This window comes from Enhydra lutris, unplaced genomic scaffold (assembly GCF_002288905.1).
Source record: "Enhydra lutris kenyoni isolate GAN:26980312 unplaced genomic scaffold, ASM228890v2 scaffoldscaffold34, whole genome shotgun sequence".
Classification (NCBI taxonomy): domain Eukaryota; kingdom Metazoa; phylum Chordata; class Mammalia; order Carnivora; family Mustelidae; genus Enhydra; species Enhydra lutris.
In genome coordinates this window covers 28,818,434-28,835,101 of record NW_019154118.1, presented here as the reverse complement: position 1 = coordinate 28,835,101, position 16,668 = coordinate 28,818,434, and the positions used below count along the sequence as shown (strand labels likewise).

General features: G+C 43.8%; 1 protein-coding gene across 1 annotated transcript in view; it reads left to right on the top strand.

The window, feature by feature from the left end:
* Positions 1-16,668, top strand: part of LOC111153786 (dynein cytoplasmic 2 heavy chain 1) — a 309,334-nt gene that overhangs the window by 190,881 nt on the left and 101,785 nt on the right. The window contains 5 exon segments of the mRNA XM_022513025.1: positions 1,984-2,109; positions 3,154-3,264; positions 4,086-4,241; positions 8,912-8,987; positions 13,809-14,017. Coding sequence (XP_022368733.1) covers positions 1,984-2,109; positions 3,154-3,264; positions 4,086-4,241; positions 8,912-8,987; positions 13,809-14,017 — 678 coding nt within the window.

Below are 16,668 nucleotides of genomic sequence, written 5' to 3'. Positions count from 1 at the left end.
AGCCGCAGGCAAAGCTGTTTGGGTCCACGGGTAGGTTTGACAGCTGAAACCTGTCAGGTTTGGTGCACTGAGCTTGCAAAGTTGTTAAATTCAGTAAAGCCTTTCAGCACAGACATGATCACTCTTCATTCCGTTCAAGTCTTATTGCTGTGCTGTTATATGTGCTGTAGCTAATACATTCTTGATGCAAAAATTAATGTTTTTAAAAGATTTATTTATTTGACACAGAGAGAGAGAGAGAGAGAGTACAAGCAGGGGAAGGGGCAAAGGGAGAGGGAGAAGCAGGCTCCATGCTGAGCAGGGAGCCCGATGCAAGGCTTGATCCCAGGATCCCAGGATCATGACCTGAGCTGAAGGTACACGTTTAACCAACTGAACCAGCCAGCTGTCCCCCAGAATAGTAATTTTTAATTGCAGAAGTTGTGAGATTTCAGAGGGGATGTGCGGCTCACCATCTTCTTGACATTTTCCTGTTGTACTTTTTAAAAAATTTTTATTTTTATAGTAACTATTTTTTTCGGAGGTTTTATGAATCTTTAAGCTTTTTTTCATATAATTGATGCTTTATGGGAAATGCTGAGTTGTGTGTTTTTAGCTGTCATTTCCATTGAGCAAAACGCTTACCCTTTTCTCTGATTCTGTTGTACATGCCTGTACTTCCATTTTTTGTTTTTTGGGGATTTTTTTTGTGGGGTTTATTTTGCATTCTAATAATGGCAAACTAGGAAGTGCATCAAAACAATTTAAGCACTTTGTTTCACCTCCTATTTGCTTCATTCGGGGTTAGACCTTGAAATTTAAAAAAAGTCAATATGTGACCATTTCTTACCTGTGTTATTGCATGCTTTAGTATGCAGTGGGTTAGGCATGGTTCCCACTCTCAAGAGCATTATAGTCGGATTGAAAAACAAAATCAATACTTGTAAACGTCAGCTGAAAAGCAATGAAATGCTGTGTTGTATTCATTATGGGACAGAAATCACTGTGGTTCGCAGTGATCTGTAACCCTCGTCTTGAAAGTGTTTTACCCACGTATCCAGTAAGAGGCTGGAGCCAGGACTCTCCCTGTGTGTGTTGGTAAGTTCCTGCACACGCGCACCCGCCTGTCCTGGTAGGCGGCTCTGCCGGAAACTGCCCTAAACATGCCGGGGGTCTTGACTGCACATGGTCTGTGGGGTGCAGCCCCCCGGGGCTGCTGGCTGACCCCTGCGGGTTCTGGCCATGCAGCTTGCGCACTGTCCGTGCTCTCAGGCCCTCCTGCTCGGAATGCGCCCGCAGCTGGTCTGCTTTATGAGGCGGACCGGGCCCTGCCTGAGAGTCCTCAGCCCAGGTGGTCGCTAGCGCCAGGGAACACGCACTGGGATTCCAGTGGGCTCGGGATGCCCGTGCCCTCTCTGTCTTTATTCTGTCCTTGCTGCACCCCACCCCAAGCAGCCCTAGAGGAGCAGTGGGCAGAGTGAGGATTTACTGGATGATGGACGGCTAGGGAATGACACCATCACAGCGTTACACCTGCGGCAGAGAGCCAGGCGTGCGCGGTGTTGGGAAAATCAGAAGTAAATTTCAAGAAGTGGTAGTGATTAAACCTTAATATTAACAGTTAAACATTAATGATTAAACCCTCAAAGGATTCAAGACGACAGTTAAATAAAATTTCCTTTTTTTATGGTTCATGTTTGAGAGGGTGAGGATTGCAGGAAACGGGGGAGTGTGAAACACGGCTATTCTGGAATTCTTTATACTGTTCTGAAACTTGCAAACCTAAATGATAATATATTTTTAATAAACATGACAGTATTAGGAATCTGCTATTGTTGAAGGACAAAAACAAGACAATTGTTGGAAATGGCAACAGTGTTACTAAAAACTTAGACCGCTCCTGAAAATAATTGAGTTCAGTACGTATGCCAGGTTAATTTGAATCTCTTCTGCGACATATTATCACATCTGTAGTTAGTGCTGGTTTTCATTTTGTTTTTGCAGGTTGCTATGGGTCAAGGTCAAGCTGATTTAGCCATTCAGATGCTGAAAGAATGTGCCCGAAATGGGGACTGGCTGTGTTTGAAGAACTTACATCTTGTGGTGTCTTGGCTGCCAGTTCTAGAAAAGGTAGATTGAGATAAATGTGGTATAAATAGAATATGATGGTAACTGTTATGTGGCATAATAGTATATATTATAATTTATAGTTCTATGCATATACAAAGTTTTTACCAAAGCTAGTTTTTTTCTTTTTTTTTTTGGTTACTTTCATTCTGCATTTTACATTATAATAATGTTAATATCAGACATAGATTATATTTATTAAAGTAATTTTTAGACCTCATTCCTTTAGAACTCTTGACCATTCTTCCGTCATTCATTTATTCCTTTATTCTGCAAGCACTAGTTTAGTACAGAAAAAAGCCAGCACTTGCCCTAAGTGCGCATTGCATACAAAATGTGTACCCGTTCTGTCAGAAGGAACTTGGTTTAGAAGAGACAGGGCACACTCAGAGCTCAGTTGTGGCCTCAGAAACACTGTGGGAGAGAATCGGCAGACTGCTGGCCGCGACGAGTCCTGCCAGGGACTGTGGTGGTGAAGAGTCCGAGAAAACGTCCCTCTGAGACGGTATGTTTAAATTGACAGATGGAAGAATTTGTCAGATTCCAAAGAGAGTACAGGTAGAAAGAGTAGTATTTGTAAAGACACGCATGAAAATGGGGATGAGTGACCAAGGCACACAGCATGGGCAGAGGAAGTTGTGTGGTGAAGTTTCGAATTTGCATTGTAGGCAATAGGATACAGCAAAAATTGGTAATGAAGGAAGTGATGTCATTAGAGAACCCAGCGGAGGCATGAACGGATGCAGTGAAACCCCGAGCCCCGCACACGGGTGCTGGCTGAGGCCTCCGTGGCTGCTAATGCTTACTTTGTACACATTGTGCATCGGCACCATGACGGGCGTCGTACGCGGTGCGGACTGTTACCGTCCTTGCTTAGAGCTGGTGTTGGTCCTAGACCCCAGGTCACGGAGCAAATAAGCAACAGAGTGAAATGTATCGGCATGTCACAGAAGGATCTGAGAAGGAAATTTTACTTAATAATATATTTATAAAGTGGAAATTAGTATGTGTAAGTAGATTTTTCTTGTTGCTGTTTTTGTACACAAGGAATTGAACACTCTTCAGCCTAAAGATACCTTTCGCCTGTGGCTCACGGCGGAGGTCCACCCCCACTTCACCCCCATCTTACTGCAGTCAAGTCTGAAGATCACCTACGAGGTAAGGAGACAGGAACCCCGAGTCACTTGGTGTGAGGTGGTCTCCTCGCACCTCCTGAAGCTCCTGTCACGAACTGCCGTCGTACGGAACACACCAGAGTTTCCTTCCCAGCGGTCAGTTCAGGTAGTAAGTGGGTGGAGACATTTCTCCAGACACGCGCTCGGTGGGTGCTCAGTGTCACTTGTCGTCAGGGAGATGCAGAGGAGAGCCACGATGGGTCAGCACGCTTGTCCAATTTTCAGTGTCGTTTTCCTTTTTTCAGCCCATTGTGCTTCGGACACATAATGTCCAAGCCTGGTGTATCCAAGACTGTATGTTTGCAGTGTTAGCCCGTAACCGGTCAGAGTCATAAATAAAATAATTAACTGAATTAAAACTTTTAAAACTGGCAATAGAGATTCCGCTTGTTTTTTTTTTTTCCCCTCACTTTGTAGAAATTTCTTTCTCCCCGGAAAGGACGAACCTTCTATGCAAGTGAAAACTACATGCCCCATAGCCGTCAGTGTCAGGTTCATCGTGTAAATGACAATTTGGTTTCAGTAAATTACCTCAGTAATCATATAAAACTTATTTAGTTGTTTTGAATATTGTTGGTTTTAGAGTTTTTGAATTTGAAAATGTTTGAATTTATAATTGGTAGGAACTGTTAAGTACAAGGAGTTTAAAACTAGTTTTAGATATGTACATTTTGAAGTAGCATAATAGTAAGTCAAACTGGGTAGTAGTGAAAACTTTGCTTTATTAAAATGTCTCTAAATGTGTTAAATATTAGCTTCGTCTGTAAGATTTGAAACAATAGGATGTCAATTTTTTGTCGTTAGTCACCTCCAGGTTTGAAGAAGAACTTAATGCGTACTTACGAGTCTTGGACTCCTGAGCAAATCAACAAAAAAGATAACATACCTCGAGCTCACGCTCTCTTTAGTTTTGCATGGTTTCATGCTGCATGTCAAGAAAGAAGAAATTATATCCCGCAGGTGAGTTAGAATGTCTGGCACATGTTGTAAGCTGTGCGTGTTGTGTAGTAGGGTTTCTGCGACTTAGTGTAAATGGCTGGGATTACTTCGTAATTTGGCTCATGAGTCCTAACTGTTGCTCTTGAATTCTGTCTGTGCCGTTCGCCTTGTGGACCATGTACAGTTACGTAGTTCACGTCCTCGAATGACGTTGTTCAGAACAAGGTGTGACCCGTCATAAGCCCTCAGTGATGGTTAGGTGTCATTTCTGTGGTCACAGTCATCTCTGAGGTCAGACCTGAATTCTGCGTAGTTTTCCTGTGGTGTACCACCCTCAGTGGAAGCCACGGATAGCCGTGTCCTCAGACTGGCCTCCTGGGGACCGTTCCCGCCATCTTTCTTTCTCAGCGGCCCGGCTGGTTCATTCTCCCGGCCAAGTACGCTTGAGATCTGGACGTTTCTCTCCACTGTTTTTCCCAGGCCTCTTCACCCCTTACTTGTTCTCTTGTGCAAGGTCACCTTCCTCCTGTGTTTGCTCTGTCCACGGGGCAGCCAGACTTGTTTTCCTAACGTGTAAGTGGGATGATTTCGGCACTCAGCCTCCGGCCCTATCAGATGGCTTTGTTGTCCGCGTGCGGAACCGTGCACGTTTCCTGCTCTGGTCCCGAAGGAAAGCCCTGCCTTCGTCCCCAGCCTCCTCCCAGAGCCCCGTCCCCGCTCGTTCTGCAGGATTCCTCCTGGTCTTTGAGTTCACGCTGCTTGGTGTTGCCAGAGGTTGTGGTTGTGACCACATCTGCCCCTTGCCGCACAGTCTGAACTGGGCCACGTTCCGTTCTTGCCGGATGTCAAGGCCGCATGTTGCATCATGTCAGATTCAATTTCTCCCATCTGGTTTTAGCATCGCCTGCATCTGTCTCCTCCTGAACCGCACCCCCCCCCCCCCGCCCCTGATTGAGCCTCTCTCTCTCTGTGTCACTTTCATGTCAGAGCGAGAGTGTCGTGGGGAGTTGCAGACCTGGGCTCGAGGCCTGACTCCAGATTTCCTGGTCGCGTGAGCTCAGCTGCATGGTGGGGACGCTCCTCACGTGCGCCTCTATCGCGGGTGATAGAGAAACTAGTGAAAGTTTAGAAGCGCCTTCATGTCGCCTGTTGGTAAAGATTGTCAGAATGCTGAGGTAGTGACTAAAAACAGCAGCGTGTTGTTGCACAGAATTTGCAAGCTACACTCAAAAGGAAAGGTGCGCCCACTGTCCTCCTTTGACCAAGGAGCCCAGTGAGTCGTGATGGCAGTTACTTGCTGACGGAGTCGCACCTCAGACGGTCTGGAGCTTGTCGGGGGCCTGGCCCACCTTCCTTCAAAGCCCATGCCCCTAGGAGTAATCCTGACAGGAACCACAGTGACCGTCATGGCCCGTCATTGAAGAAAGAGATATTTTTTAAATGAAATTAGATTTTTTTTAAATGAAGCAATACACGTGTATAACATAAATTAAAAAGTTATGAGATGATCTGTTGAGTGCCTGGGTGGCTCAGTGGGTTAAGCCTCTGCCTCCGGCTCAGGTCATGATCTCAGGGTCCTGGGATTGAGCCCCATATCAGGCTCTCTGCTCAGAGGGAGCCTGCTTCCCTCTCTCTCTCTCTGCCTGTCTCTCTGCCTGTTTGTGATCTCTGTCTGTCAAATAAATAAACAAATCTTAAAAAAAAAAGTTATGAGAAGATTTGCAACTAAATTTTAGTCCCCCTCCCCCCCATCTGCCCATCCTGTCTCCTGTCTCCTCCTTCCATCCCCAGGGCAGCTGCTGCTCCCCAGTCCTTGGGGTCCTTCAGGAGGAGTGTGTAAGTCAACAGCATGTGTCGTGTGTCTGCAGACCCGCATGTGTTCTTTTTAACTCTAGTAGCGCCACTTTACGAACACAGTTCTGTATTTTGCTTTATTAACCAACACATTTCAGAGATTTCTAAATCTTAGTAACCATTTAGATACTGGTTGTGCCCACAGTATTGAACCCTTACTGGGGAGCGTTCTATGTTGTGGGCTGCATAGATACATTCTCCTTCCGTCTCTGCTATAGTGAGATCCGTGCACCTGCCTCAGTCAGGTTTCTTCACTTGGCAATTCCTGCCTTGGAATGTTGGGGTCAAAAAATACGTATAATTTAAGGAATTTGTAAATGCTATCAAAATATTCTTTTTAGAGCAGCTTACTTTTACACACATAAAATATTTAGAAGTGTCACTTTTTTTTGAACATGTTAAGTTGCTGTCTTGTAAATGATGAAATTAGAGGAAAACCCAGTCAAAACCTGAACTCGCATTAATTGCTAGAGGCACTGTCCCAGGGATATGCACTCCACAGACTCTCTTTCCCTTCTTTCCCTCATCTAATCACCAACTTCTAGAAATGAAGATCACCCAGTTCTGCTACCAGGTCAACTTAGTTTTCGTTCCTCACATTAGCAGAAGATGTTTTGCTCTTTTTCACCGGGGTGCTGTATATGCAGAATTAACCTCCTGTTTCCCACACACATACCATACTGCATCTGATGTTTTTATTTGATGTTTGTCCTTCTTGGTCGTCTTGTCATTCGTCCTAGACTGTGAGCACCTTGATGACAGGCTTCATCCCGTTCGTCTTTGCAGAACCCTTCCCACGGCGCCTGGGTTTCCAAGTGGGCTGAGCAGGATTCCATGGGCTATCTAGAGAGCCCCTCCACTTGGGGTGGGATTCACCACTCGGCTTAGAAACTATGACACAAGTAGCAAATACCACCTTTTGAATTTTTTGTTCCATGTGTTTGAAATCCTTCCTCACATACCTGTACGTCAGTAACAGTGTGACTCAGAGACCAGTTCTTACCATTTTAGAATTGGAATCTCATTTGGAAATTGCTGTTAGGCGATACTGAGAGCTGCAGTCTTCTAACTGGAGAGGTTTAGAATACTAATCTTTAAAGTATTGAAAAAAATTTTTTTCAAGATTTTATTTATTTATTTGAGAGAGAGAGTGAGAGTGTACAAGCACAAGCAGGGGAGCAGCAGACGAAGGGGAGAAGCAGGCTCCCTCCTGAGCAGAGAGCCCGATGCGGGGCTCGATCCCAGGACCCTGAGATGATGACCTGAGCCGAAGGCAGAGGCTTCGCAGCTGAGCCCCCTGGGCCCCCTAAAGTACTGAAAACATTTTAAATCAACATTCACAAATAAGGTCTAGTAGAGTGATATAAGAAATATTATTAATAAGGCTTTATTTCGAGTTGGTAGGAAATTTAGTTAAAATATTACAGGAAATTTTTTAACTGTGATGGGCACATTACAGATCTCACAGATCTTCAGTTCTTAGTTGTACTGAAACTTAACAAGCAAGGTTTAAACCTCTTGTGTTTTTTACAAGATCTATAAATCTAAACAAATGGATCCAAGTGTTGGTGACACGCACATTCATAGATCTAGCTCAGATCGGTTCCCTAAGGTCTAGGCTTGTGTGTGCAGCGATTTCTGTGACTTACCAGTTTGTTTCGAAAAGGACTGAAAACCCACGTACTCTGGACCCAAGTACTAGAGTGTAAGCTTCTCGGGAGCACAGATTTGGTCTCCTTTGTCCATTGCTGTATTTGCACGGACTGGACAGGTTTGGAGCTCATGGAACGCTTCCAAGCCTTGCCTTCTTACAGCGGCTCTCAGCAGCCAGTGACGCCACTGGAAGGCCTCCTAACACTCTCTTCGTGGTGTCTTCATCTGCCATGACCACACAGTACACGCATTCTTCAATTTCGTTGTCCTAACTACCCACGCACGTGTTTCTTCCTGTCTGTTCTACTCCCCTCCCCAGCAAGGAGGCCCTGCCTTACCCCTTGGCTAGAGTCAGACTCCTTCTCGTGTGTATCAAGTCTCTTTCCTTCCAGCAGAGCATCGTAGCTTGTCCTGCAGGTGTGTGCCAGTGCTGGACTGTATCTGCCCGCTTCCCCCTTCCCCACGTTTGACTGACAGTGACCCCGGGGGCCGGGATTATTGATGTTTGGGTTCATTCACTTAGAGATTTAAAACAGAGCTTTACTTATAATATGCATTTAATAAACATTGTTTTAAGTGATTAATGGATGAATGAAATTTGTGTTGGTGATCCTAAATACTCTTAAAGTCTAAAAAGATTTTAGTTTCCAACATAGTACATTGAACTAATTAAAGTTAATGGAAGTGCCATCAAAAGTTTTACTTTTATATTTTTATAAAACATAGTGCTCTATTAATGTTCTTTTTATACAAGCATTGTAGTTATTAACTTCAATTTATAATTCCAACATGAATGCTTCAGGGGTGAAACGTATAGGGAATAATGCTGTATGCCTTTGGGCCTTTAAAAATTTTTTTGTAATATTTCTGTTGTCGTGTGTACTTGACATGTGTACATCATACTTAAGCTCAGAAATTTACCAATTTGTTGTATGACTGAATTGCCACAATACTAAACGATAAAAACTGGTAGTATTAAAAGTCGTTGGCATGCTATTGAGGTCAATCAATTACTTTTAAAAAATTACTGTTACCTTAGAATTGCTGTTTTTATTATAAATTTTCAAGGGTGGCCCTTTTACTTTTTTAGCGTATTTTGAACATCCTTAAAATTATAAGGTCATGATGCATATATATATTTGTGAACACTATGGTTCTTTAATATTTGTACATTTATTTTGTAGGGTTGGACCAAGTTTTATGAGTTTTCTTTATCAGATCTTCGGGCTGGCTACAGCATTATTGACAGGCTCTTTGATGGTAAGTTCTGATAGTTGTCATCTCTGGTATTAATGGGAACATTTTTTTTTTGAGGTCCTACTAATTAATAAAGTGTTCTCTTCAAGAGGGACTTCCTATCATAAAATGTGCTGTTTGCTTTTCATGTGTTTCGTGTCCTGACTGCCATGCTTGTGTTGGTAGATAGTGCTTGGACAACTGTGGTCATTGGTTTTATGTGCCATGGTTTTCTGATTGATCTGTAGCTCTCAGGAAACAGAAAGTGAGAAAGATCTTGTCTTCGCTCTGTGCCTTTCCTAAGTTTCAGACTCCTGAGGAATAATTCACATCTTGGGAACTGTTAAAATGCAAGAGTGTGGTAGACTACGGTCCATACTGTGAATCTGTAGTCTTAACTTATGATTAAGTTGGAGTCAGGAATCAGGGTACAAATAATAGATCGAAGTAGGGCAACAGACAAGACTGTGATCTGATGGGCAGATTCCATCCTGCTCTCCACCTCCTCCAGCCAGGAGCAGTGGAGTCTCTGACCTGTGCTGTGTAGGTGAGGGCAAAGGGATGCGAGAGTTGAGAGCAGTGATGGATGGGAGGAGAGCGTGTTGATTGGAATCTCAAACTGGAAGGTGATTCCTGTCTCCCTGTCCACCTGCAGCCCTGCCAGACCTCCCTTCCCAGAGGCAGCCCCGCGTCGGTAAACGGCACCACCGTTCATATATCTGTTCAGGTTCAGGACCTGTGAATCACCTGGGATTCTTTCTCTGATCTTAAACATCACGTGTTTGGGCATCTTATGTCCCTTCCAAGTCCAAAGCAGATCACGATTCTGTTCATTTATTGTGACTTCATCAGCGCCTTGAGGGTCCAAGCAAGAGCTTCATACCCAGTCTTCTTTCTGGTTTAGCACCCTTTGAAAACTCTCCACATGGTAAAGAAACTGAGAGAAGTAAAATGTAGGATTCCCATTTAAAACCTACAGCAACACTAGTCTTTCCTTTCCTCTAGCGAGCCAGGTCCGTTCCTACCTGAAGGTTTTGGTCGGTGCTCTTCTGTCAGAAATGCTTTTCTCCCAGTGTCTGTCCTCCTCTGACCATTCACATCTACTTTCCAGGTGTCCTCTTCAGATGAGCTTTCTGCTACTACCAGTCTAAAGTAATTTAAACATTATTCTCTACCCCCTTGTTCTGTTGTTCTGGAGTACGTCAGTGCTATGTAGTAGTCTTTTGGTTGCTTATTCATTTGTTCTGTTATCCCTTCCCACTAGAGCGTAATCTGTCTCAAAGCAACGTCTTTGACTGTTGACGACGTATGTCCTAACCCCCGTAGCAGGACCTCGCCTATAGTAGGCGCACCTAGTTATCATTGGCTGGATTAATATCCGCTCTCAGAAATGACTTTGTAACTTGTCTTTGGCAGAATGATAGGTTTAGACATCTAGGATGTGTCCAAGTCCCACTCTACTTTATATGTTTATGGGATTAAAGTTTTGAATGATCTGTGTATGAAAAATGCTACGTTCATACAATCACAGCTCAGTGAAACCGCCACACAACATGCTCCCGTAGCCGGTGTTCTAATCCGGAAACAACGTCGCCAGTACCACTGCCTTCCAGTTAGGACTGTCTCCCCGCGCTCCCCCCCCGCCACCCCAAGCTTCTGTGATGCACACCAACATCTTACCATATAGACCAGTTCCGCCTGTTTTTGTAAAGCTGGAATCCTGCATCATACAACCCTTACTCTTCAGGCTCTTTGATTTAACGTTCTGTTTGAGAGACTCATCTACGTGGTTCCATGTGGCGAGGGATGGCTTATTCTCAGTGCTATGTAGTATGCCACTCTGCAGATACCTCCTGGGGTGTCAGCTGGGTCTTTGGGGTGATTCTGAATAGTGCTACCACAGCTGTGGGTGATTAGTTGATGTACGTATATTGGGTATATCCATATGAGTAGGTAGGTTATTCATATCTTCACCTTTTGTTTATTGTTAGTGAAATCAGTGAATGCCAAATAATATTCGAAGTGAGTTTTTCTTTACTTAACAAACTTTGAACTCTACATCAGAAAGCTACATAAACTTACAGCTTAATAAATGGTCATATATGGAACCATTGTAACTGTCTCCAAGTATTACCAGCCTTCCAGAAGTGCGTCCTTTACTCCTTCATGCATGTGACCCAACACTGCCCCACTCCATGCCAAGGGTAACCACTTTTCTGGTTCTATAAGCTGTTTTTTTTTATTTTTTTATTTTTATTTATTTGACACAGAGAGAGAGAGAGAGATCACAAGTCAGCAGAGAGGTAGGCAAAGAGAGAGGCAGAAGCAGGCTCCCCGCTGAGCAGAGAGCCCAATGTGGGGCTCGAACCCACTACCCTGGGATCATGACCTGAGCTGAAGGCAGAGGCTTTAACCCACTGAGCCACTCAGGCACCCCAGTTGTTGTTTTTAATATTAACTTTGACAGGGGCGCCTGGGTGGCTCAGTGGGTTAAGCCACTGCCTTCGGCTCAGGTCATGATCTCAGAGTCCTGGGATCGAGCCCCGCATCGGGCTCTCTGCTCTCTAGGGGAGCCTGCTTCCTCCTCTCTCTCTGCCTGCCTCTCTGCCTGCTTGTGATCTGTCAAATAAATAAATAAAATTAAAAAAAAAAAAAATTTGACAGAGTTTTCTGGAGAATCTGTACTAATGCTTTAGCTTTCATTGAAACTTGGTGATTTTTCTTTCTTTTTTTTTTTTTTTGTATTTTCATGTTTCTATTTAAATTCAAGTTAGTTAACCTACAGTGTAGTATTGGTTTCTGGAGTAGAATTCAGTGATTCATCACTAATAAATGACACCCAGTGCTCATCACAACAAGTGTCCCCCCTTAACGCCCCTCCCCCCATGAAGCCCCATCTCCCATGCACCTACCTCCATCCACCCGCTTTGTTCTCTTTTGTTGAAACTCTCTTACGGATTGCTTTCTTTTCTCTCTCTTTTTTTCCCTTTCCATTTTCCCTTCCCTTATGTCCATCTGTTTTGGTTTTTTTTATTCCACATCTGAGTGAAGTCATTTGTATTTGTCTTTCTCTGACTTATTTCACTTAGCATCATACCCTCTGGGGAAATGGCAGGATTTCATTCTTTTTGATGGCTGAGTAGTATTCCATTGTCTATGCCCCTTTAAGGTGAAGCATCCAAAGCAGGGAGCTGGCACGATGTGTCCTTGTGATTGAAGCTTGTGATGGAATTAACTGCATCACAGATCTTACATGCACCACGCCGCAGACTTGATGTGAATAAGAGGCCCGTGCTTTATAGTGATAGTGAATCTCATGGTGAAAATCTGTGTAAACTCAGGACTACAGAATTTCTTGACATTGGGGATTTCCACATGTACAGAATTAAATATGCAAAAAAAGAGAAAAAGTTCTAATTATAGGGGTGAGTTGGCATAGAAATTGCATAGTCCCTAACACCTGGAGTACATGTATACCCTTGATGCCCGAGCTTCCTGAACTGTAAATTGGGAATAATAGCAGATGCTGTATCCATCGGTTCGATTCCGGGAAGTTTGAATGAGACGAGCCACGGGAAACATTTAACATTTAGTACACTGAGTATATGGAGTGAGCTAGCGGTAACTATTGTTACTGCTGCTGCTCTCATTCAGTTCTGTTTGCTTTAATCCTAAACAGAATGAAACTTACTCTGCGATTATAAAATATTTTACATAATAGCTGTTTTTATTCTATAAGTCGAAAGGTTACGGCAGTGTTTATGCCCTGGCGACCTACCTGGGAATGAATGAGCTATCCAGGACCGGTACGTGACTTAGTGGAGATCAAGGCAGAGCTGGGGCATGGGGTCCTGGTGAAGTCCGTTGTCATGGTTGCTTGGCCACGGTTGATAAGGTGATGGCGGCAGGAGGCTGCAGCTGTCCCTGGTCTGCAGGGGCCACCCGCATCACCCAGGGCCAGCACACGCGGTCACAGCGCCCTCAGGCTTAGCGCGCATCTCTGGATTTGGCAGTAACCTGCAGTGGAACTCGCCGAGCCAGCCGTGTTCAACAGCCAGCTTAAGTACAGCCGTTTCCTGCATTTGCGCAGACCTGACAGTTAATTCTTACAGTTTACAATTACCACTGAACTGTCATGAAGAGGAGGCTCTTTTTGCAAAATGAAATAGCAACTTCAAAGTCTCATTGTGTTTTATACTACATTTCTCTTTTAGAATAGAGACTGCATAGTTGACTGTTAAAGTCATGACACTATGAGACTATAATGTGCCAAGTTATTTTGTAGCGTTTCCTTATTCAGATTGTTGTGATGAGCTGAGGTTTTCATCATAATGTAAAATTAGGCTTTGAATATATTCTAAGGAATTTCCCATTTAAGGAGGCAGTGTTGTGTGACAGATGTATGGTTTCAGAGCACGTCATTCCGGTTCAGATCTGTGGGATTGTGTGATTTTCTGATTGGGGTCACTCACCCTCCCTGTTCCTCAATTTCTTCATTAATATAACTGCGCAATTTTAATACTTCTATGTTAGAAGGTTTAAGTGAGTTTATACATGGGAAAATGTTTGGGGAATTTTACTTGATTAAATAATCTCAATAAATATTAGCCATTGTGCGATTATATTAATGTTAATTATTATTAATGAGAATATTAATGAGTTTTACATTCCTATTAGTGAGCCTTTTAAGGAATGATTTAACTTAGTTAAATGTATGTTGTTATATCCTAGAAATATAACTGGAGCCAAGAATTTAGTTAGTATTGTAGAATAATTTAGAATATTCTTAGGCCATTTCTAATATCCTAGAAATAAAGCTAATAAAAGTATGTTTTAAAATTATAGGTACCAAAGATGTGCAGTGGGAATTTCTACATGGTTTACTTGAAAATGCTATTTATGGTGGACGCATAGATAATTATTTTGACCTTAGAGTTCTTCAGTCATACCTGAAACAGTTTTTTAATTCTTCAATAACTGATGTTTTAAACCAAAGGAATAAGAAAAGTGTTTTTCCGTATTCCTTATCTCTACCAAAATCCTGCAGCATTCTGGTAGGTAAAACTCATCATTTTTAATATATTACCAGATACTTGAATCCTTTCTTAAACTGTTAAATACATGTTTCTTTTTTCAAATGCACAAGTAATTCTCATTCTCAAATACAGATGATTGCTATGGCAGTACATGGCCTGGCCATGTAAACTCTGGTGAAGTGTGTTGTCCACGCTGGGGTACTTAGGGACGGCTTGATGGTAATAAGGTAGAGTTGCCAGTTAGGAAGATGTTTAAGAGGTAAGACTGGGAGGATCTGGAAGGAGAGAGCCTGTGTGTTCTAGTGGGCCTGAGAGGGCTCGGGGATCAGATCCCTAAATCAGATGCCTAACACCTGTATCTTCACTTTCTGGCTTATGAGTTAAATCAGGTCCGACTGTGTGAGGGACGGCTTTGAGCTGGCTTTGACCTTGGTGTTTCTGTGGACGTGTCTATATCTTAGCTGGCTGGAGCTTTTCTCCCTGAGTCATCCTACAAAAGTCTTGTAGAATGAAGTCATCTTTTCCAGAAAATAGTGCTAATTATGGCCCAAAGATTTCAATTCTGATGTATTTTGCCACAAACTTATCTTTGCTTAATGTCCAAATAATGCTTTTCTTACCTGGAATGTTATGATCACACGCATACATATTCAGTTCCATAGTTCTTCTCACAGGATCGGGGATTTTTCTCTCATCCCAAGTATTTTTTGAGAAAGTTCTTCTGTTTCAGTGACATAATTGTCAAAAGTCAAAGTTTGAAAACTAGTGTTGTGTATGTTACTGAATATCTGCCTGTTAAGTATCCCGTCTGGTTTTGTTTTTTAGTATCTTTCATTCATTCACTCATTTATTGAGTAAGAGCCCGGCCTATCTGTCCGCCCCGGGTGGCCCTGTTCCAGACTGCACAGGCGCCGTGGGCGTCTCTGGGGCTGACTTGCCAGCGGGAGGGCATCCCGGGGCTTTTCATGGCCCAGCTACCTCACACCGTGCACTCACAGGCCTCCCTCTCTCTGTGAACTTTAAACTGAGTAATAAAACTGCTACAGAAATGTGTAGTGAATGTTTATACACTGAACACAGGAGTGGAACTAGTGCTGGGGTCCAGAAACAGTGTGACCAGCTCCCCGGAAGTCCTCCTTGTGTTCCCTCTAGTTGTTGCCCCCCCCACAAAGGAGGCATCATCCGGGCTTCTAACAGCCTATGTTAGCTTTTTTTTAAAAGATGGATTTATTTGAGAAAGAGACAGTGTGTATGAGTCGGGGGAGAGCACAGGAAGAGAGAGAATCTCAAGCAGATTCCCCACTGAGCAGGGAGCCTGATGTGGGGCTCGATCCCAGGACCCTGAGATCATGGCCTGAGCTGAAGGCAGGGGTGCTTAACCCACAGAGCCACCTGGGTGCCCCATCCTACATTAATTTTGCCTATTTTTGAGCACCATGTAAATGGTATCCCTTGGTGTATATTTTTCTGCATCCAAGGGAGGACAGCTTGGTGTGGATGTGTAGCTGTCATTTAGGAAACACGTCTGTGCACAGTTGGGGCGTCGGGGGGAGACTCTAGCCAGCATGCATGAGAAAAGTTCACAGCCATTCTGGAATGAGTGAAGGATATCAACAGAGAATGAGTTTTATATCTGTAGGATGATTTGTGAGAATCATTGTTAAGTTTCCGTCTAAGAGTTCTAGAGAAGGAGGAGGCCAGCATTTCCCGGGAGGGTGAGAACACCTGCTTGTCCCCTGCCCCACGTATGCACACGCGTGTGTAAGCATGCGCCCACAAGCTCATATACACACATACTGATGCATACGTAGATATGTTGCGATGGAACACCCTGAAGAAGTAACAAGTGTTGAGTTACAGGTGGGAAAATTTCAAAAGACAGCACATCTTTCCAAAATCTGACATGTTTACAGGCCCTGGGCTTCCTGAAGTCCCGCCACTGCGTTGGGAGGACTTCACGGGCAGCTGCTGGGGCTGAGAAAGGTGATGGGAGGGGGAGGAGACAGCAATTTCTCCTAGTTCAGCTGCAACAGTGTAGGCACGTATGCAGGACCCCTCTGCATGCCAGCAACCAAACGGAACAATTCTTACCCTTGAGCCAAAGTGAATAAATCCTCCAGGTCTACACGAGTCTCCCGTCTAGAGTTTGGAGTCAGTAACTGCAGACGCCTGCTTGGTAAGGACCGCGTGCAACACTTGCAGTAATTGTGGGAGGAAATGATGGGCTTGTCAGTGCATTTCAGCGCACCTCACCAGCGGACTGAGGACTCGCGGGGAAATTGCTTCATGTAACGTGATTGGCAGAGCAGTGCGCGCTCAGCAGAACATGTGTGTGTGGGTCCCTGGGGTTTCTGTAAGTCTCAGAGGATAGCTGGAATCTTCTTCTTGGAATAAGCAGAACTGCACTCTGCAGATGAGTCTCGGGTAGGTTCGGGCTTTCCTATAAACGTCTCACATGATGTCTTCATGTAGGAGCCATGGCCATTTAAGTATTTTTGTTTTAATCAGTGCAGGGTCCCTTTGAATGTGGTGAGTTAAATTATGTGATGCTGTATTTGTAAATTTAGGGATGAAGAAGTCATGACCAAGAGTATCTTCTGTCCACAGCTAAGTATTACATAGACTGAAAGTTAGATTTATCTAGAAAATGTGAACATACGAGTAACGAG